A 21,447-nucleotide genomic window follows, 5' to 3' on the forward strand; every position below is an offset into this window, starting at 1 on the left:
ATTCACAGCATCCACATGCTCAAGTATCCAGACAGCCTCACTGACTATCTAACCAATCACTCATGTCTCAGATGAAGATACGGAGGAAGGCTTCCAGTAAGAGCTACGGCCTGAGGCAGGCCATGAAGACCCACAGAGAAAGCAGGTCCTCCATAGCTATACCACACAAGCCATAGCCACATCCCACCAACACACAGGAGGGCTTCCCCTTCCAACATCTGAAGGATGACTTGGTGGACTGGCATAATGTCTCCACATGCTTAAAAGGATTCGGTGCAAAGTTACACAGGTAGGGATGGCCAGGTGAAGGGAATCTGGACACAGTGACCCTAGAATAGTTTTCCAGAACCCCTAGGCTAGAGTCTTACCATCAGCTCCTTCTCCCAAAGGGCTCCAGCTAATAATGGGGAAATGAGTTACATGTGTGACTGATCTTGCTGGCTCTGAAATCAGCTGCAGGGATTTGGGGGAGCGTTCTTTGATGTGCTGCTGTTTAATGAGTTGGGCTCTTTTCTTCTTCTTCTTCTTCTTCTTCTTCTTCTTCTTCTTCTTCTTCTTCTTCTTCTTCTTCTTCTTCTTCCTCTTCCTCTTCCTCTTCCTCTTCCTCTTCCTCTTCCTCTTCTTCCTCCTCCCCCTCTCCCTCCTCCTCCTCCTCCTCTTCTTCCTCCTCCTCCTCCTCCTCCTCCTCCTTTCTTCTTCTTCTTCTTCTTCTTCTTCTTCTTCTTCTTCTTCTTCTTCTTCTTCTTCTTCTTCTTCTTCTTCTTCTTCTTCCTTCTTTTTCCTCCTCTTCCTCCTCATCCTCATTATTATTCTGAACTCTCATTTCCTGACAGCCAAGGAATTCTCAGTCCCTCTCCCCCATCCTGAGATTCTGGGGCCCCACACTGGACTCTCAGCACCGTGCTCCCAGATGCTGAAGTTGTGGACCTGTTCTGGTGAGGCAGGGGAGTAGTCAGGACTGGGCTCTGCCTATGGGCCCAATGGTATACTCCAGGCATTCTGAGAGATAGAGAGTCCTTTTGATGCTCTTAGGGAGGATAACAAAGAAGCCCCAGAAGCACTGTGATGGGGCTTGGGGCGAGGACAGAACACACACACACACACACACACAGAGGGGGGGTGGTGGTGGTGGTGCACTGGCCAAGCCTGAAGATCCCTCTCCTGCCCAGCTTTTACTTTTGCCCAAAAGAGCTGTGTCACTTGAGGCAAAGGCTCCCCGTACCCTGGCCTTGAGCCCTTAGCTATGTGCTGGGGACAGGATCTTCCATAAGGAATAAGGGACTTGGAGACAGTGAGCTCTCTGCCTCAAAATGGCTTGTCCAGCACTGCAGGGTGGAAGGGGGTATTTCTATTTTTATTGTTTTCCTGACAGGAGGCAAGGACACCCCTGGATTCACTAGGGAAGACCCCAGCTTCTCATACCACTCATGGGTAGCAGACAGCCAGGGGGCTGATATTCCTAGCAGAGCAGGGGTGGTGGGGGCATCTTGACTGCCTTGGCTCCTGCCCACTGACTCACTATCAGGGACCTGGCCCAGCCTCCCCTGACCTCCTGGGCTCAGCCAGTGCCTGGCGTGCTTTGGCAAAGCCAGTCCGGATTTCTTGGTTTATTCGGTCCTGCCATGGGTCTCTGAGGAGAAAGGAGAGATGAGGATTATAAATGACTGTTAGAGCAACAGTGAGAGGTGGTAGGGCTTTTTAAAGGGGCCAGGCATGCCTTCTGCTCTTATGTCTGCTGACACCTAGCAGCATGCCCTGGGCACAGGGGTACACTGGACATACTGCACATACCAGACCCACTGGGCATAGTGTGCATACCAGGCTTGATCCTTCCCACCTTAGTACTGCAAGATCCCAATGCTCAAACATGTGATGTCTTCTGCATGGTCACACAGTGACTTGCCATCAGCATGTGTGACCACCTCTCTGTGCGCTACTTGGGATATGACTCTGGGAGGCACTGGAGCAAAGTGTTCCCTGAACCCCCCCCCCATAAATGTTCACTTTCTCATGCTCTGCCCATGATGCCCAGAGCTGGCCACCTTCTCCCTCCACCCCTCCACCCCCACCCCTGGCATTGCTTTGGTCCAGACAATGAAGCAGGCATCTGAGGGACAGCCAAGATGTCACAGCATTCCACAGGAGTAAAACCCAACACTTCACAGATGCAAGGCAGGCATTCTGCCACTGAAGCGCACTCCCAGCCCTCAGAGACACCTTGGAGGCTGGTTGGCAAGTGCAGAGGGAGAGAAGGGAGCTTTGTGGTTGGATGTCTGCCTGAGGTGTGTTGGGGGTGGGGCTCTCTGAGTTCTGTTGCCTGGTAGGTGGCTTTGCCATCACAAAATCAGGGTAAAGCTTCTGTCTCTGATCTTTGTCCCACTTTTGATGGAAGTAGCATGTGTACACAGACGCTGTGAGTGTGCGTGTCTGTGTGTACAAATGCAGACCCCTGACAGCTCACATGTAGGCTCTGAGCACAGACCCTCCTCTGCCTGCCTGCCTGAGGCTCTGGGTCAGAAGATGCTCCTTGCAGCTAGTCTCCAGTTCCTTACTCCCTGAGCCAGAAGATGAAAAGGTTTCTGGCACTTTCTGAAGTCTCTGCCTGAGAATGGGAAAGTCGTCAGCCTAAGGAACCTGGGTTGATAAAACGCAGCCAAGCCTGCAGAACCCGGGCCTGGGACAGAGGAGTTGGGGCAGAAAGGACTTCAGTGAATTGTGGACATGGACAGAGCCTGGGTGGAAACAGGGCAAGAGAGGCCTGGGACTTCCTCAGGCTGTGACCAGATCAGATGAATAGAGGGAGTCTGCGAGCTGAGGCCTGAAATGCAGGAAGGGGCAGGGCTACTGAGGGTGTGGCTCAGCGGAGGAGCACAGTCCAAGTTCAGTCCCAGTACTACAAACAAACAAATAAACAAAATGACTTAATGATAAAAAGCAACAAAACAAAGGCGCTAAAAGTAGCAAGGCATCTTAAGCCATAGCAACAGCAAGAGCAAAGGCCCTGGGGTGGGAAGTCTTAGGTGTGCTTTAGTGGGTAGCCCAGAAGCCCCCGAGGAACTGTCCAGCTGCAGGAAACATTGGAGTAAGTACTGGCAGGGGTGAAGGCAGTGGCTCAGAGCAGCCAGTTAGATTCCCAGCTGTGGCGACCCTTTTTAAATACAGTTCCTCATGCTGTGGTGACCATTGACCATGAAATTATTTCATTGCTAGTTCATAACTATAATTTTGCTACTGTTTTGAGTCATAATGTATGCAGGATATCTAGTATGTGACTCCCAAATGGGTCGCAAACCATAGGTTAAGAACTGCTTTGTTAGAGGCACCTGGGAGGGGCCTGGTGCAGTCCCAGACTGATGTCCCCTGGTGGACTAAGATCCTTGGGCATCATGGTCCAGAATCTTCTGTCCTTTAATAACACCTATGCCTGCTGCCTTTGTCTGTGGAGGCTGCGCATGGAGGCAGGGGAGCGAGGATCAGCCTGTTGGAGGTACCCACTAATGTTCCACATGGCCCTCTGAAGGACATGGTGAAGGACATGGTGCTCTCAAGGATGGAGGACAGAGAACATGCTGTCAGAGACCCAAGCTCTAAAGGATCTTCCTCATGCCACCCTTTGATGTTCTGTTAATGTAGGAGTCCCGTGTCTGTGGCAGATAGTGACAAGGACACAGCTCAGAAGAAAGACCCTCAGGGCTGGATGCTGGATGTGTATGGCATGTTTCTGTGTGGTGTCCCCGCCGATGGCCTGTTTATGCAGCTTTTGTGGGGACACAGGAAGCTCTCACACTAGCTAAGTGAGCGTCCTAGGGAACTCTGTTGCACCCCAAATGGTGGCTCAGCCAGGCTGTGGAGCAGTCACAGCTGCCACCCGTTTACACAGAGACAGTGCTTAGTTAGCACCAGGCAAATTATGTATTTCCCAGGTCTTTCCAGTAGTCAGGCTTTTGATAATCTAAAAGAACAGGATCACCCCTAATAGGGAAGTGTTCTAGTTTTGAGGAAGCCCTTACTCACCCAGGCTTGATAGACAGAGGTGTAGGCAGGGGTCTGCAGAATCCTACCTTCCCTGTCAGCCAGTAGGTCTCCTCCAAGCCCTTCCCCTGGAACAAAGAGGAAGAGGTGGGAGACCCAGACCCTGAGAAACCTCTCCAGGCAGGGAGAAGCCTGGCTCTCCCTCTTTACAACTATGTGACCTTGGCCAACTTACTTCACCTCTCTGTGCTTCCTCTGTTATCTACTAAAGCCATTGTGAGAATTAGATAATGTAATACTTACCAGTTAAAGAGATGAAGGCAGGCCTGGGATGCTAAAAACCTGATGCATGCACTGTGTAGAATTCCTTCCAGCCTTCCCTTGAAAGACTCTGCAGCCTTCCTAGGACTGGGTGGGAGGGAGCTGTAGGACACTGGGCTCCTATGCTATTCCAGCCCGCAGAGTTCCTCTTTTGACCCAGCTCTCTGTTTCTCAGGACACACCATGCCATGCTCATGTCCCCAAGTCAAACTCTCCTGCCCTGGGCTCATTCCCCACTGACCCTAAGCCTCCTCTAGCTCTGTTAAAGCCCAGAGTGTCACAGACAGACAATGGCCCCCCAAGAGCTTGAGAACCTCAGTGCCTCCTGCAGCTACACCTCCTGCTGTCGCATCATCTCAGTGCCACTGAATCATAAGGAGTGCCTCATCCTGAGGTCCAGTCACAGCCCGGGGCAGGGGCGGGGGCTTTACACTAGGCAGCCCCTGCATCATAGTCAGGCTGTCCCCTAGCAGAGGAACTGGGGAGGAGGATGGGACAGGGTGAGGAAGGGGAAGCCAATGCCTTTATCAAGCATTGTATTAAAGAAAGAGGAGGAGGAGGAAGAGGAGGAGGAAGAGGAGGAGGAGGAAGAGGAGGAGGAGGAGGATACAGCTAAGGCTCAAGGCTTTTCTCTGCCTTGAAGGAGCTCATGGACAAGTTCAGAGCCCAGGATCACACTGTGACTGTGGGAAGCCATTCATGGGTGCACAGGGAAGTTATGGCAGCCACTATTTGGAGGAAATGGGGATGTTCTTGGGCCAGGGTAGGCTTTGGTGAGAGGTGTTTTCTGAACTGGGTTCTGAGAGATGCACAGGAGTCGAGAGTGTTATAGAGAAGGCACAAGATCAGAGCTGTCATTGGATCGGGTCACGAGATAGCCTTTGCTTTTCAAATTGGTCTTACTGAACTATTCAACATGGGGGTATTTGGTTCTTTTCATAGCTGCTCTGAGGGTTATAAGCGTTATGTGTGCTGGGCACCAGGGCACTGCACAGGTGGATCATCCATGGCTACAACTTCTCTGACATGCCCCTGACACTAGAAAAGAACCAAATGGCTCCCAGGGAGAAGCCTTTCTTGTCCCTAAATTGGGACCATAGAGGATCACTTCTATGCCCAGCTCACACAAACTGGCCATCTGAGGCCTCCTGATGCCCAGAAGCCAGTCTCCAAGGCAGTCCCTCACCTTCAGTTCAGTCTGACCCCTGACATCAATTTTGTAGCCTTCATCAAGGCTGAGCAGGGCCTGGACAGTGCTTCGGCTGACATGAATCCTGTAAGCTAAGAAGAAAGACAGAGATCAAGTCATTGCCTGGTGGCAATCTACTTCCTAAGAACCTATGACTCCAGCCCCAATCAGCCACACAATGCAGTTACTATGCATATGATTCTCTCTCCTAACCCTCTCATTCTCCTAGACAGTTGATTGCTAGGAGGGCCCCCAAGAAAAAGCAAATTGTATAAATGAAGTGTTAAGAGGTGGTGTCCCCCACCCCAAATAAAAGAGGTGGTGTCCCAGGAACACAATATTTGCCTGTAGAACTACCACATCCAGCTACACAGAGTGTGCACGAGCTACATTAGGGACTGCACCATCTACACCCAGACAGGTCCTAAGATGTGGCAGTGTTGGCTGCTTTCTTCAAGCCATCAGAGTAGCTTCTCTCTATGTAGGGGCCTAAAATGTTGGAGGTGTCTACATGGTGGCGTTGGAGCTGACCTAACATAACAGGGGTTGACATGCAGCCAAGTAAAATCCCAAGCTGGAAGAGGCCATCTGACTGTAGAGGGAGGATACCAAGGTCTTCCAGGCAGAGAGTGCTCAAGGACACTGGGCAAGTCGATTGCAGCGCTAAGGGGAGGACCCAGGTTTTCTGCCTCTTGAATCGTTGTCTTCTCTGCTAGTTATCCCATGAGATCATTAGAAAAGCTCCATGGGAAGTTAAAGGACACACATCCTTCCCTTCTGTTCCCTGTGCTGCAGCCTAGGGAATGCTGCCACCAGGAGGGGACATGGTGACTGAAAACTTTTCCCCACAGACAGTCTAGGTTTGTTGAGAAAGACTTCTCCCAGGGACGGGAAAGAAGTCAGAGACACTCACGCAGCCCAGTGGACTCCATCCTGGAGGCAGTGTTGACGGTGTCCCCAAAGAGGCAGTACCGAGGCATGGTGAGACCCACAACACCTGCCACACAGGGTCCTGAAAAACCAAACGTGCATGGGGAGCCCAGGGGCCAGAAAGAAGTTCCAGGGTCCACCTCCCATGCCACCACACCACCCTCTGTGTGTCCTGAGCTGAGGGTCATGGTGGTGTCTGGAGTAAGCGTCATCTCTGAGGGAGGTCATGAATGTGATAGGCTCTGGGCTGGGGCCTGGCCAAGTGGGAGACAGAGAAACAGTAGCTAGTGCTGTGACCAGGGAAGCCACCTGGAGAAGTGGCAGTTGACCTGTCTTGAAGGGAAGATGAGATGGGCAGGAGATGAGGTTCAAAGGCCTGAGAAACTGAAGCTGACCATGGAGAGGCTGGTGGGGAGCCACAGGGGGAGACTGTGGAGATCAGTGATGGCTCTGAGGCTACAGGGGGGCTCCACTCTGCTCCTAGAGGAGGAGCCACAGGGGTGGGAGGAGCATAGAGACCCTTCTGTGAGGCTTTTTCTACTCCCAGGTCGTCAGACATTTAGTTGTCCCCATGACTACAGGATATTTCTGCCTCTTCCATCAGACTATCGACTTCTCCACCTGGAATCAGCTGCCCTTGACCAGATGCTATGGGCCGAAAACTTCAAACCAAAAACTTTGAACCAAGTAAAACTTATGAAATCTGAGTGTCTAGGCCCTTTGGTAGCCAAGGGTGACCAGAAACAAAACTTTCTGACAGAGTGTCTGGATGCCTGCCCGAGGTCCAGATGCCCCACTAGAGCTGACCCACCACCAGTGCTGTTGGCATCAGGACCTCCCAAACCTATGACATCACATAGGCGACAGTGCAACCTACAGACTTGTTCCCAAGACAACGGCCACCATATTCCCAGCATCCACTTGGCTCACCTCCCACCTTTACCTGCGTTATGTCATTTTCCATATAAATAAGGGGAACACCTCTCTCTTTCTCTCTCTCTCTCTTTTTCCCCCTTTTCTTTCTGCCACCACCTCCCTTCCAGCCCCTCTCTCTCCCAATAAACCTCTCACACGTGGAACTGTTTGGGCCCAGTGTGCTGTGTTCAGATGCGAGCCATTATTTTAACACATCAAGTGCCCCTGGGAATTCTGGGAGGTTGATCTGGCCTGGCCATGTCCCCTGCCTACCTGAATGCAGACCGGCCCTGACACGGATGGGCACATCGGGTGCATGCCTCATCCGGAAGTTGCCTGCATAGCTAAGGATGTCCAGGGCCAGGTTGGCGATCTCAGCAGCGTGCCGATTTCCGTTGCGCCGAGGGAGACCAGAAGCCACCATGTAGGCATCCCCTATGGTCTCCACCTGCAAACAGCAACGTCATGCTGGGGCAGCCTGTTGCACACCCAATCCTACATGCTGCCGATCAGTAGCCCTCACCCTACCACCCCCAGATCTCACACACTCTGCAGCCTCTGCCAGACCTCCAGGCCCAGGGCAGGTGACTCTGTGTGTGTATGTGTGTGTGTGTGTGTGTGTGTGTGTGTGTGTGTGTGATGGCTCCATGGGTAAGAGCGTATGCAGCTGAGTTTGGTGATCTGAGCTTGAGCCTAGAACCCTCATGGTGGAAGGAGAGAACTGGTTCCACAAGTAGTCCTCTGTTCTCCACATACATGCACACACATGCACACACATGCACACGCACACACATGCACACACATGCACACACATGCACATGCACACACATGCACACACACGCACACACATGCACACACATGCACACACATGCACACACATGCACACACATGCACACACATGCACACACATGCACACACATGCACACACATGCACACACATGCACATGCACACAGAGAGAGAGAGAGAGAAACAGACAACAGGCCAACAGAGACAGACAGACACAGAGAGAAACAGACATACAGAGACAGACAGACAGACAGACACAGAGAGAGAGAGAGAGAGAGAGAGAGAGAGACACACACAAATTAAAGAGGAGGAGGTAGAAGAAGGAAAGAACGTTCTGGAAGCACCACAGCTCTGCTGCCTGCATACACTGGGGCTTCCCTTGCAGCCACAGCTCTTCCCTGTGAGCTGTATGTGGAGTTAACAGAGCCAGCTGTAACCCTGCCCACAGGGAACCCCCTGAAGCCTCAGGACCCAATGTCTGTGTGATGCCCCCTCCACCACACCCCTCTACTGCAGGGTTATTTGCCTCTCGAGACACCGCAATGCCCCACACACCCCAAGTCATGTACCTTGGCTCTTACCAGCCCCGCCCCCCAGCCCAGCACTGCAGGGTCAGCCACATTGGCCCTCACAGAGGTAGCGTGCCCAGAGCTGCCTGGAAACAAGCAGCCACTTGCAAGGGAGGCCATGGCTGCCTGTAATGTATGTGCTTCCTTCAGAGAGGAGGCTACCACAGAGGAGAAGCAAGACAAATGGCTGCCTTCCACTGAGCATGCTTGTGGACTCTGACTGTGCCACCTACTTGCTGTGCAGCCTCCATGAGGGACTCTTGCCCTCTCTGAGCTTCATGTGTATGAAGGGCTAAACCATCCCACCAAGGGCACACATAGTGCCAAAGATGGCATGCTGTGAAGACCTCGAGGCCAAGCTCTCCCTCAGGGCAAGGCCTGAGAATGAGGAAGGGCTGAGGTTAGCCGCTGCTAGCCTTCTGTCGGTGACTGCCTCGTCTCTTCTAATCTGCAGAGCAGATCTGAGCCACTGGTATTTCAACCCCATGTTTCACTAAGGGGAACTTTGGGCTCAGAGGGTGGACAAGCTTTGGGGTTGTTTGATGGCTTAGATGGCTAAGACCTCACATCTCACACAGCAGGCTGAGCTGGGAAACCACACCTCTCCCTGTCCCTTTTCTCCTGTCCCAAGCCTTGTCCCAGCACTCAAATTCTTTGCTATGTACAGAGAAGTGTTCACCCAGCAATGCTGATGCTGGGGTGGTCCTTCCACCCAACCCCCATTACCAACTCTCATCCCTATCCTCCATTCTCTCCCTCACCCCTACCCATACCTCCACCCTTGCAGGAAGTGGTTATATGGTTGCTTCTCAGCCCAGAAAAGATTCAAAGCGGTAACTAGATCCTGCTGTTGATGGGCGGGGTGGGGGTGGGGGTGGGGGGACCAAGGCAGATGGGGGAAGTGATGAGAGATGCACTACACATCACAGAGACTGGGCCTGCTGTTCCCCACATCTGGAGGGGTGTGCGGGCCTTGTTTGATTTCATTTCCCTCTGCTGGGAAGATGCAGGCCTCTTGGCTGGAGTTCAGAGCAGAGCTGAGCCGTGATTCAGAGCTGGGAGGGCCACATGTGTGAAAAAAGATTGGCAGAGGCAGGAGAGACAGGCCAGGGGTAACTTGGAGCAGATCAAAGCATGGAGGTGCAGGGAGACCTGTGGGACACACAGGAGGCCGGGGTGTGCCCATTGGCCTTCCAGACATCTTAGGAGGCATGGGGTCCCCAGGGGGAGCAGAAGAGAGGCTGGGGTCTCAAGTGGCATTGGCAAAGGTGTCTGGTGGTCACCACCATACTGTCTGCAGGAGAGAGTGCTTGTGGTAGCCTGTGGACACTTGGGGTTCCTCGTGGCTCTGCTGTTGTCTGTGTAGACCCAGGCAGGCTTCCTTCCTCTCTGGGCCTCTGGACTTAATCAACAAATTCTGCCAAGGGGAGTTTTACAAGTGCCAACGAGAGCAACTACCTATGCAAGGGAGTGAATGGGAGACTGGAAAGATGGCTAGCAGGGAGCAGGGAGAGAGGAAAATGGTGAGTGAATCAGGAAGAGGAAGGGTTATATGAGAAGGTCTGGTGTGAGACTGGGTGAACACTCAGAAAAATGTGGTGGTCCATAGAGGTGGAGCAGCTGCAAATACACTCAGAGAAGAGCTGGGTCAACTCCAGAGGGCTTGTGGGCCACTGTGACCTTATCCCAAGAGACTCTATGTCGCGAAGAGGGTGAACTTCCTACAAGGAGCTGAGGGCCCAGCAGCAAGTTCAGCCCTCAGGTTCACCAGAGTCACTTCACCCCACCATCTCATCTGTAAGTGAGGGGTGCTAGCCCTTTCCTCCTAAGTCCTCATGCACACAAAGCCCTTAACCTGGCATCTTGTATACAGTAGGTGCTCAGTAAGTGCTGGGGCACTACAAACAGTGTAAGCAGTTTGCCTGACTCTTTCCGGAAGAAATCAACTTAAATGTCACACTCCATCCCTCCTTGGATTCACATCCCCTGCAGTGTGGCTACAACACCTACCCTCAGCTGGTACTGCGTCTTCCACCTCTTCAAGTTGTCTCCCTCGGCCAACAGAATTTGTCAGGAAAAGCAGTGTGCCAACCCCAGGCGAGAGCTCATGGGCTAACATGCCTCTGCCCTCTCTCAGAACCCAGCTATACATGTGAACCATCTCAGAGAGGCTCTGGGCCAGAGCCCAGTCCCTCCAGTCAAGGTTCCAGAGATGCAGAAAACCACACTAAGATCAGCAAGCTGCCCACCTGGCCCACATCTGGCTGGAGATGCCTTGTGAGTCCAGGAACTTCTTCAAGCTCGTTCTGGGGCTTGTAACAAATGGTTTCTTTGTATGCTCCTGGACTTTGAGATTATTCATTACACAGCAAGAGTTAATTGATACAAGAAGTGGATAGATGCAAATCAGCAGTGCTGGCTACAGAGAGAAGGTCGTCTGTTGTCCTCACCTTATACACATCATGGCTGTCGAGAACAGCATCAAACAGCGTGTAGAGATCATTGAGGAAGCCCACCACCTCAATGGGCTCACTCAAGGCTGAGATGGTGGTGAAGCCCACGATGTCACTGAAATAGATGGTGACCTGGTCGAAGTACTCGGGCTCCACAGTTGTCCCCATCTTTAGAGCGTGGGCAACAGACCTGAGAAGTGAGAGGGGCCATATGAGGACCATGTTTTTCCAGCCTGGAGGCTGGGGATGTGGTAGGGAGGATGTCCCCGTTTGGCTAGTGTGTCAGCTACACTGGTTGCACCTGTCCTGACTTTCTCAGAATTAAAGCCACTCCTTGCTCTTGGGGTGTGAGGCAGTGCATACCAACTCTGATATGCACAGCTCAGTGTCCAGTATATGGGGAAAGGCTAGAAAAATACATTAGATAGATGAGAAGAAATGAGGGTGGGAAGGGGATCAGTCAGTGAAGGGGCACGCAGGAGGACCAGGGTGGTATGCGTGCTTGTAAACCCAGTGTGGAGGATGTAGTGACTGGAAGGTCCCTGGGTTGCCAGTCCTCCCATCCAAATTGTAGGCCATGAAGATGAATTCAATCTCAAAGAGACAACGTGGGAAGTGTTCTAAGAAATGACACTTGGGTTTGACCTCTGTCCTTACACACATGTACATGCATGTGCACTGAAGCACGAACACATGTGTAGGGGCATGGAGGTGTTTGTGCTAACAGACATTCCCTAGGGGAACCTGGAACAGTACATACACAGGGTTGTTCCCTCAACAGCAAAACCTGTTTTTCCTGCAGAAGGCCGGAGCAGATAGGCTTTCTAGTCTGGTGGAGCTTTGAAATCTGTGTGGCCTGAGCTGGCACCAGACCCTCCTCCAGACCCTTCTCTTAAAATTGTTTTTCTCAGTCGCTCTATATAACCTGTCTCTATGGAATTTTACAAGAGTTTCAACTTTACAAAGAGTTTCAACATAGTCAGGGCTGATCTGTATTTAGCTTACTTTGTTCCTCAAAGAGATCCAAGTATGCTTTGTTGTGCATGTGGGATTGAGTTCATTATCACAAGAACGGTTTTCACCAGGTTGTGCTGGGCTTAAATGTGCCTATTGTAAACAACTCAGGGTGAGACCACCAGAGTTTGGACCAACACTGGCTCCTGAGTGTTGTGACACCAAACTGCCTTCTTGCCGCCATCGTCTCTCCCACCGCTGCCCACCAAGGTCACAGAAACGCTTTCATCTGATTCCCAACATGGAAGGCTTGACCCTCAGAGAAGTAAGAGTGTTTTTAATGTAAATGGAAGCAGAGGGCAGGAGTTTGCTTCCCTCACCCAAGGAGCTGCCACCGCAAGTCACAGAGTGACACCTCACGTGTTCTCAGTCCTCGAAGACCATGCATTTTATGCCATTTTTGAGGTGTCTGTTAAAATCCAGGGGAGCACCTGGTGGCGATGACTCACACCTTTAATCTGAGTACTTGGGAGGCAGAGGTGGGTAGATATCTTATGAGCTCCTACTTTGAGGCCAGCCTGGTCTACAAGGTGAGTTCCAGGACTGCCAAGGCTACACAGAGAAACCCTGTCTCAAAACAAAACAACCACCGTCAACAACAAATGCAGGGGAGCAGCAGCTCTGTGACACAAAGTCACAAACGACTGTAAGATACAACCCTTGGTGTTCTGAACAAGGAACCATGCTGTCAACAATCGGGAACATGGGAGCCAGAGTAAAAAGAGCCTATAAAAAGGGAGATAAGATCACTGTCAGTTATTTTGCAATCTGGCTGTAGTAATGGACTCTCTTCAAGGGGACCATAATAAAGAGGAGACACTCCAGACACATCTCAGCAGAGAGCAAGGCTTGCTAAGGAAATGGGTGGCTCCCACCCTTTTGCAGATGGTGGCAGTGTCACTAAGTGGCCCTTGGCCCCACCCATGTATCAGCAGGCCTAGACCAAGGCGCCAAGCTCCACCCAGGACCCAGGCCACTCCCCTTTTCCATGATGCAAAAAAGGGATGGAGATCCAAATTTGATTCCCAGGGGGCAACCACAGACCCAGAATCAAGGGAGAAATTGACCCAGTATGAATTGACCAGTGGCCCTTTCATGGGGGAAAAATTAAAACAAGCCCAACTTCTAGAACAGGAACAATAACTAGGACATATAGAACCTGTCATCAGTCCTTGGAATTCCCCAATTTTTGTAATTCATAAAAAAGCAATGGGTTGAGACGGGGATCACTGCTGCCAGTCTCTCGTTTTCATCGTAGGCACTTCTTTTGCAAAGGTGGCCAACGTACCTAAAACCCAAAGGACTTTCTGTAAGAAATGTGGCAAGCAACAGCCTCACAAAGTGGCCCAGTATAAGAAGGGCCAGGCTTCCCTGTATGCCCAAGGAAAGTGGCGCTAGGATCGGAAGTAGAGTGGCTACAGTGGGCAGACAAAGCCAATCTTTTGAAAGAAGGCCAAAACCACAGAGAAGATTGTGCTCAGACTTGATGTTGAGCCCAACTACAGATCCAAGAGGATGCTGGCCATTAAGAGATGCAAGCATTTTGAACTGGGAGGCTACAAGAAGAGAAAGAGCCAAGTGATCCAGTTCTAAAACTTGTGTTCTCTGAAAGGAAAGTACTGAAGGGGTAGAAAAATGACCTGCTAGAGAATAAAGTTATTGTTAATGAATTTTTTTTAAAAAGGGGAACAATAGATTTCAACTGTTACATGATCTCAGGGGCATCAATGCTAGTATGAAAATGGGGGCCTCCAGCCAGGCTCTCTGCTTCTGCTATGATTCCTCAGGGACATTGCATTCCTAGACTTGATCTAAAAGACCACTTGTTCTATATTCCTTTGTGTCTTGATGCTAGAAATGTTTTGTATTCTCCGTTCCTGCTTTAAGCAATCAATAGCCAAGCACCTGATATCAGGGGAAGGTTTTAGCACAAGGGATGACAAATGGCCCCATGGTGGGCAATGGTTGCAGGGGTCTCCCCTGGGCAGCAGTGGGAGAGACTCTGGAGGCAAGAAGGAAGTTTGGTGTCACAACACTCAGGAACCAGTGTTGGTCCAAACTCTGGTGGTCTCTTGTTTACAATAGGCACATTAAAGCCCAGCAAAATCTGGTGAAAACCGTTCTTGTGATAATGAACTCAATCCCACATGCACAACAAAGCATACTTGAATCTCTTTGAGGAACAAAGTAAGCTAAATACAGATCAGCCCTGACTATGTTGAAACTGTTTGTAAAGTTGAAACTCTTGTAAAGTTCCATAAAGAGCGACTGAGGAAACCAATTTTAAGAGAAGGGTCTTGGAGAGCGTCTGGTGCCCCCCACACAGATGTGAGTTCTGGCCACACAGGTTTCACAAAGCTCACCAGGCTAGAAAGCCTGTCTGCTCCAGTGGGTGGAAAATGTGTTTTGCATTCCTACCATTGAAGAAACAACTCTCTGTGCATAACATTCCAGGTTCCCCTAGTGTGTGTCTGTGAGCACAAAGACCTCTGTGCCCTTACACACGTGTGCTTACACAGTGTGTAGGGATGAATTACTGAACAAGCTCGTCGAGACCAGGCTCCCTGAGCACCTCCTGAGTTCTAAAGCCCCAGAGGAGGGTAGGGGCCACTGGCACCCTCTGCCACTCACGGAGGGAGCATCTGCGAGAGCAGGCTCTCTGTCTTCTGCCTCTCCAGTTCCAGCTCCTCAGTCCGCTCCTGGACCAGATCTTCCAGGCTTTCGGAATACTTCTCCAGCATCCGCAGCATGGAGTCCACAACACTGGTCTTCTTGCCTTGGTTGATGCTTTTGAACTGAAGAGAAAACAAGATCTCGGTTTCGTTCATAAGGATCAGTGCCTCCTGCACACAGCTTGGGAGGGATCCAGGCAGAGCCCCAGCCTTGGGAGGTGGGATGAAATGGAAGATGATATGTGAATCATAAGGACACAGGGGCCCCGAGGGATGTGGGAGAACCTCTGTGTGAGATGGGCAAGTAGGAAGAGAAGCTTGGCAGAGAAGTTTGTGTCTGGGCAAGCATTATCAACAAACCCAGGTCTCACAGTAATGGTGGATGGATGGGTAGAGGCATTATGGATAGGTGAATGGATGAACGGGGGCATGGTGAGTGGATGGATGGATGAGTGATGGATAAGTGATTAAATAGATGGACAGCCAGGTGGACAGACAGACAGGCAGATGGGTGGGCATACAAATAGATAAGTAAACTGTATGAAACTCCACTTTACTGCAACCTTTAAATACCTGAGGCTATTAGGACCAAAGGAGACTAAAGATTAAAAAGAAAAAGGGTTAAATCCAGGAGTGAGGTTTGCAGGTAGAAATTTATCATTGTTTAGCTACAAGCTTCTTAGCAACAAAACCAAATGGAAACAGAGGATCAAACCCATTATTCCAAAAAAATACAAGAGAGAAACCTCTTTTGGGTTTTCATATTAGGTCACTGGGCCATAAACGACACCTCTTTCCAGCCAACATATAAAAGGCTAAGAGAAAGAGGGAGTTTAATTAGCCAAGCCAGTGGGTAAGAGTTCAGGCTGTCTGACTCTGCCTTTCCTGCCATGTGATGTGGTCCTGCCTTTGTAATGCCAAGCACAGTGCGAGCCCATCCACCCTTCTTTGCCATGGGCCTCAGGCAGGGGTCTTTCTCACAGGCACCCTTCACTCAGAGCCAGTGCCTCATCCCCTGGCTTCATAGCTAGGATGACCTCTAACCTCCACAGGAGATGACAGCCTGGTATTTGAGGAACCTGTGCTCATTATAACTCATCTCTTCCCCCCACCCCCCCATAAGCCTTGGAGCTCGGTAACTCTGAAACTCAGGTCCCCATCTGCGATGTGGGTACTACCCATGATGCTACAGTAGGCATGGGCATGTGTGCTAACACCCCAAGGAGCCTTGCAGATTGTCTCTGCCTCCCAGGTTGCCTCTGCCCCTCCTCAGCTGCCCCTCTGGCTTGTTGAACTTCACCTTGGTAACTTGGTGCTGTGACTGGGGACTGTGAGAGTAGAACAGGAGGCAGAGATGTGCCCCTGGGTTTGATGGGCTGGTCCTGGAGGAGAGCTGTCCTGCCCAGTCAGGCCCACACAGCCCTGAGAACTCGTGCAGGCTTGCCTCAGCCGTTCCACTACAGTCCCAAGGCTGGCCAGGGGACCCCAGAGTCCCTCTAATCTCTTCAGTGACTTGGGAACCAGGGTTGTCTCCATAGTCATTAAGGGCTTCTCAGGTGCTAGGAGGCCTGGTTCTGGGTGAGGCTCTTCAGACAGACAGACACATCCCTTGGGTACTTGTCTCTGCCTCATTTATCTCCTACAGAAGCATGACCATGGCGTTGTGCTTCAAAAGGTCACCTTCAGGATGGAATGACTTAAAACAGGCTGGGCACTGGCAAACATGGCTCTCTAAGACTGTCCCCCTCAGAGGGGTGTTGCTGGCCTATGTCCCCTGACTACCTGGCATTTCCAGACTCTGGAAATGCACAAGGCCTGTATGGGGCCAATGAGGCCTGTGGACAGCATTGCTTATAGGCACCTGCTCCTCTGGGGAGCACTGACCTGTGTGTAGATCTGGTCCAAGCTTGGCCTGTCATCTGGAGCTTCCTCCCAGCATAGCTGCATCAACTGGATACACTCGAGGGGACCCTGGTCAGGGGACACCAGTGGCCGGCACAGAGGAGGGGGAGATGCCACCTTCCGGATGATCTCTGCAGCAAACCCCATGGATACCTTGGGTCAAACTGCCTTGAGAGATTATAGGAGGGGGTCTTGGGGCAGGGCCGAGATGGGGGGTTCTGGCCCTAGGGATGCTCCCCAAGCTCTTTCATCCATGACTCATGCCTGGCTGGTCAGTGCATTACCACCTTGTTGTTCTCCTGGATCTCCTTCAGGCTGTGGCTAGAGGAAGATTTGGATGAGGCGAACTAGGTTTAAATCCTGAATATGCTATCACTCTCTATGGGGTGGTGGAGAAAATAGTAAACCCTCAGCCTCGGTCTCCTCATCTGTGAAATGGGATTAGCAAGGGCCTCCTCTTGAAGGGTGCTGAGGGAGGAGGTGTGGAAGGTGGTGCCTGGCACCTGACAGACTCTCCCCAACGCTACTGTTCTAGCCTTGCTCTTGAAACCCAACCACACAGCTCTTCCTACCAGTCTAAACATCCAGAGACTTCGCAAAAGAGGAGAATACAGCCCTCAGCACCTAGGTATTCCTGATCCACAGGGGGAGGACCATGTCACTATATCAAGGCTGAGAGATCAGTGTCCTGGCTCTCTGGCTCTGCCACTCTATGCCCTGGTACCACACCCCACTCCAGACACCTGCCGCTGGCAGAGCCAAGAATTCATCAAGGGGGAGAGGAGGACCTGCACGCCATGCTCAGGTTCTGAGCCTGAAGCTCAACATAGGTTTCTGTCATCTACGTACAGTCTATGTAGGTCAGGGCACAGCAGGGGAACCCCGCAAGGAGACCTGGGACCCTCCTGTCATGGAGCCTGTGAGAAGCCTGTTCCTCTACAGTCCTCTTCTCTCTACCTTAGGTTGGCTACCTTGATGGAGATAGTAAAGGAATCACTATCTCTTTACAGTTTTGGGGTTGGTTTTTTTTTTGTTTTTTTGTTTTTTTTTGCTTTGCTTTGCTTTGCTTTGCTTTGCTTTGTTTTGTTTTGTTTTGTTTTGTTTTGTTTTGTTTTGTTTTGTTTTGTTTGTAGGTTTGTATTTGTTTTGTTTGAGATGGGAGTCTTTCCCAGGCTGGCCTCAAACTTCTTATGAGGACAAAGATGATCTCAGATTTCTGATTCAGATGTGTCCCAAATGTTGATCCCAAATTCTATGGCCACGTGCCACCATGCCTGGTTATACCATGCTAAGGTTCAAACTGAGGGCTTTGTTCATGCTGGGCTACCACTCTGCCAGAGGAGCTCTGTCCCCAGCCCTGATTGCTGTGTTTTTGAAACAGTGTAGTCCATGCTTGTCTGGAACTCACAATATAGCTCAGATTTTACTCAAATTTGCCATCCCCCTGCCTCTGCTTCCCAAATGCTGAAGTTACAGGTCAGTGCTATCATACACTGTCTACTAATGTCCAATGTTATAGACAAGGAGACTGAGGCTTCTCAGGCTGGGGCTGGGGCATCTAAACAGGACAGTAAAAAGCAGACATGAAAATATGCTGTCTAGAGGGTCCCAGCCTCAGGCGTCAGACTCCAAGGGCCTCAAACCACAGGGACTGAGAGACTGTGTGCTTACAAAGAGGTGCGTGCAGATGGAAATGATACAGACCATGCACACTCGGGCAGCTGTGCTTTGAAAGCATACCGTTTGCATCGTGATGAATGAAATGTAAATCCATTTCAAAGCATCTCAGATTTCTGAGTAGCATCTGTCATCGGGGTTGCTGCCGTCAGCAGATAGTAAAAGCTGAAGACAGCGTGGGGGCTCCAACATTCTGCATAGGGTGTGTATGGGGGGGTGGGTGTAGAGGTGGGGGTGCACTGTGTGGCTGGCAAGCACATACAGGTCGGAGGTTGATGTTCGGTATCTCCCCTAATCAATCTCCATAGTATTTTTAATGACAGGATCTCTCAATAAACTTGGAGCTTGCCAGCTTGGCTAAACTGTCTGGCTAGCATCCCCTGGGCTCCTTCTGTCTCTTCCTCCCTGGTGCCGTGCCACCACACCCAGATTTTTATGTAGGACTGGGAAACCACACTCAGGTCCTCACAATTGCTTGGTAAGAGCTTTGCTGACTGAGCCATTCCCCCCAGACCAGGGTGCCAGCATATCCAAGGTTAGAAAATGCATGCAGGATGAGAGCGATGGCCTGCGCCGCTCTCCAGGTTCTCCTGCTGTGCCAGGTCCACAGTTCACACCCAACATGTCTCTGTTCTCAACAGTGTTGGCTTCTGGTTCCTGAGAATGCCATGCCTGGATAAGGAGACAGGTCTCTGGGACTGGGCAGATGGGGAGTTGAGGGGTACCTGCAGGAGCATCCTAAGGTCCAGGGAGCCCTGACAGAGACCACATAATGGAAAGACATTTCTGAAGACTGGCCCTGGGATTAGGGTGGCAAGAGAAAAAAAAATCTACAAGGCAGGTGGTAATGGGGAAGTATGTGTGGCAAACACCTGGAAAATGGAGACAGAGACTTCAGATAGCGTGCCCTCTGGGCAAGTAACCAACCTTCCAAACACGATGCTACCCGGCCACATCAGCACAGAGCCTAATGTCCAACACAGTTATATTGGAACTCCATTTTAAAGATGAGAACATTGGGACTCAGAGTGGGTGTGGGCTGTGTAAGTCAATAGAGCATAGACACAGGGCGGTGACGGGCTGAGAGGGGACATATGGCCCAGGGAGGAACACTCGCAGATGTGTGTGGGAAGCACACATCTTCTTGGGAGAAGAAGCAAGGGTTTACTGCTCACACAATGTCCACAGCTGGCCAACCACTTTGTGTGAGCTGCTACAGACAGCAGTTCTCACCGTTAGGCTTTAGGCATGTGTGCCCAACTTTCCTGAAAGTCACAGAACTTCCTAGCTATCCATGACAGCAGCCAGGGAGGCCAAGAAGGGGAGGAAGACATTTACCTTCTGCTGAGAGTCCCCAGGAGCAGTAGGGTGGGTCTCGGGTCAGTACCTCCTGCAGGATGATGGCCAAGCTGAAAACATCACCTTTGAAGGTGGCCTTCCCAGGACCCCCAGGCCCCCGCAGCAGCTCAGGAGCTGTCCACAGAAGCTCTGCAAACAAGAAAGGGTCACGCGGCCATCACACCCTGTTCCCGAGTGTGTCTGCTCTCCTGGATTCCCAGGTTAAGGGCCTCAGGTTCTTCCAGAACAGAAAGTTCATCAGTTCTAGGTCCAAACACAGAAACTGTGGGGTACTGGAGATCCCTTTCTTCCCTGGTGTCACAAGCACCAATGTACCACACCCTACTCATGGCCCCTTGCTCCCAAGCTGACCTTCTGGGGCTGGCTGGGACCTGGAAGAACAGTGAGACTCCAGGAACTCTGCATAGCCATGGTCAGTGATCTTGAGCACAAAGCGAGTGTCCACCACACAGTTCCTGGACTTGAGGCGCCCGTGGGGGAAGCGCCGATGGTGCAGATACCGCAAACCCTGGGAGGGGGCATTTGGGGTCAGTGAGGAGTGAGAAGGACCATGGACTGTCCACAGAACCCAGTGGCCTTCTGGCCTCAGCTCTGCTTTTATCCTGTTTGATTTTTAAAGGCAGGGGAAATCTGAGTGCTTCCCATCTACCCCTCCCCCTTGACTTAGCTCATAGGGAGGCTCTCACTCTGATCAGATCCAACAGTAAGGAGGCCTTGAAGGTCCAGTCTAGCCTCAGGTCCTCATTCTGCAGCAGGTCCTCGAGGCTGCCACGGGCACAGTGCTCCAACACCATTGCACTGACCCCAGGGCCCACAAAGAGGCCCAGGAAGGCAGTAACATTCTCATGACTCATCTCCCGCAACTGCAGAGACAAGGGGCACCTTAGAGTCCCCCAGGGGGCCTTCATCAAGGCCCCCTGGGGTAGATGGGTAATGAGGTGGTTGGATGGGGTGAATGGATGGGTGGCTGGATGGACAGATAGATGGACAAGGGGATAAGTAGGTAGATAGATGGGCAGTAGTAGGTAGATGGTGGTGGATGTTGATAGGTGGGATAATTGAATGGATGGATTGATGAGTTGATGAATATAAATGGACAGGGATTGGATGAGGAAATAGGTGGGTGGATGATCATATAGACACATTGATGGATATATAGATAGATAGACAAATGGATAGATAGATAGATGAATGGAAGAATGGATGGATAGATGAATGAAAGAATGGATGGATGGATAGGCAAATGGTTGGATGGATGGATGGATGGATGGATGGATGGATGAATAGATGATGGATGGATAGTTAGATGAATGAACAAATGGATAGATGAATGGATGGATGGTTAGATGAATGGATGGATGGATGGATGGATGGATGGATGGATGGATGGATGAATAGATGATGGATGGATAGTTAGATGAATGAACAGATGGATAGATGAATGGATGGATGGTTAGATGAATGGATGGATGGATGGATGGATGGATGGATGGATGGATGGATGGATGGAGGAATGAGTGGAAGCATCTAGGATGGGTGAGTGGGGGAGGTGTCAGTATCTCCAGTAGTCAGATTTAGGTCTATTTCTCAACTTGACTGAAGCCAATGATCTGGAAACTACTGATCCTTTCCCCAACAGCCCACAGGATTGCAGGAGGAAGGAAAGCTCAAGGATTCCTGCCTGCAG

The 21,447-nt window shown here is 51.0% G+C and overlaps 1 protein-coding gene across 1 annotated transcript in view; it reads right to left on the reverse strand.

The window, feature by feature from the left end:
* Positions 1–1,521: 1,521 nt before the first annotated feature.
* LOC110298578 (guanylate cyclase D) overlaps positions 1,522–21,447 on the reverse strand; it is a 37,237-nt gene continuing 17,311 nt past the window's right edge. The window contains exons 11-21 of the mRNA XM_085842448.1: positions 20,447–20,623; positions 20,112–20,268; positions 19,740–19,889; positions 16,707–16,855; positions 14,782–14,945; positions 11,134–11,326; positions 7,601–7,775; positions 6,396–6,494; positions 5,480–5,574; positions 4,015–4,100; positions 1,522–1,630 (exon numbers count right to left, since the gene is read on the reverse strand). Coding sequence (XP_085698574.1) covers positions 1,522–1,630; positions 4,015–4,100; positions 5,480–5,574; positions 6,396–6,494; positions 7,601–7,775; positions 11,134–11,326; positions 14,782–14,945; positions 16,707–16,855; positions 19,740–19,889; positions 20,112–20,268; positions 20,447–20,623 — 1,554 coding nt within the window. The remainder of the gene's footprint in view (positions 1,631–4,014; positions 4,101–5,479; positions 5,575–6,395; positions 6,495–7,600; positions 7,776–11,133; positions 11,327–14,781; positions 14,946–16,706; positions 16,856–19,739; positions 19,890–20,111; positions 20,269–20,446; positions 20,624–21,447) is intronic.

This window comes from Mus caroli, unplaced genomic scaffold (genome assembly GCF_978045245.1).
Source record: "Mus caroli unplaced genomic scaffold, Mus_caroli_1 scaffold_8, whole genome shotgun sequence".
Classification (NCBI taxonomy): Eukaryota; Metazoa; Chordata; class Mammalia; order Rodentia; family Muridae; genus Mus; species Mus caroli.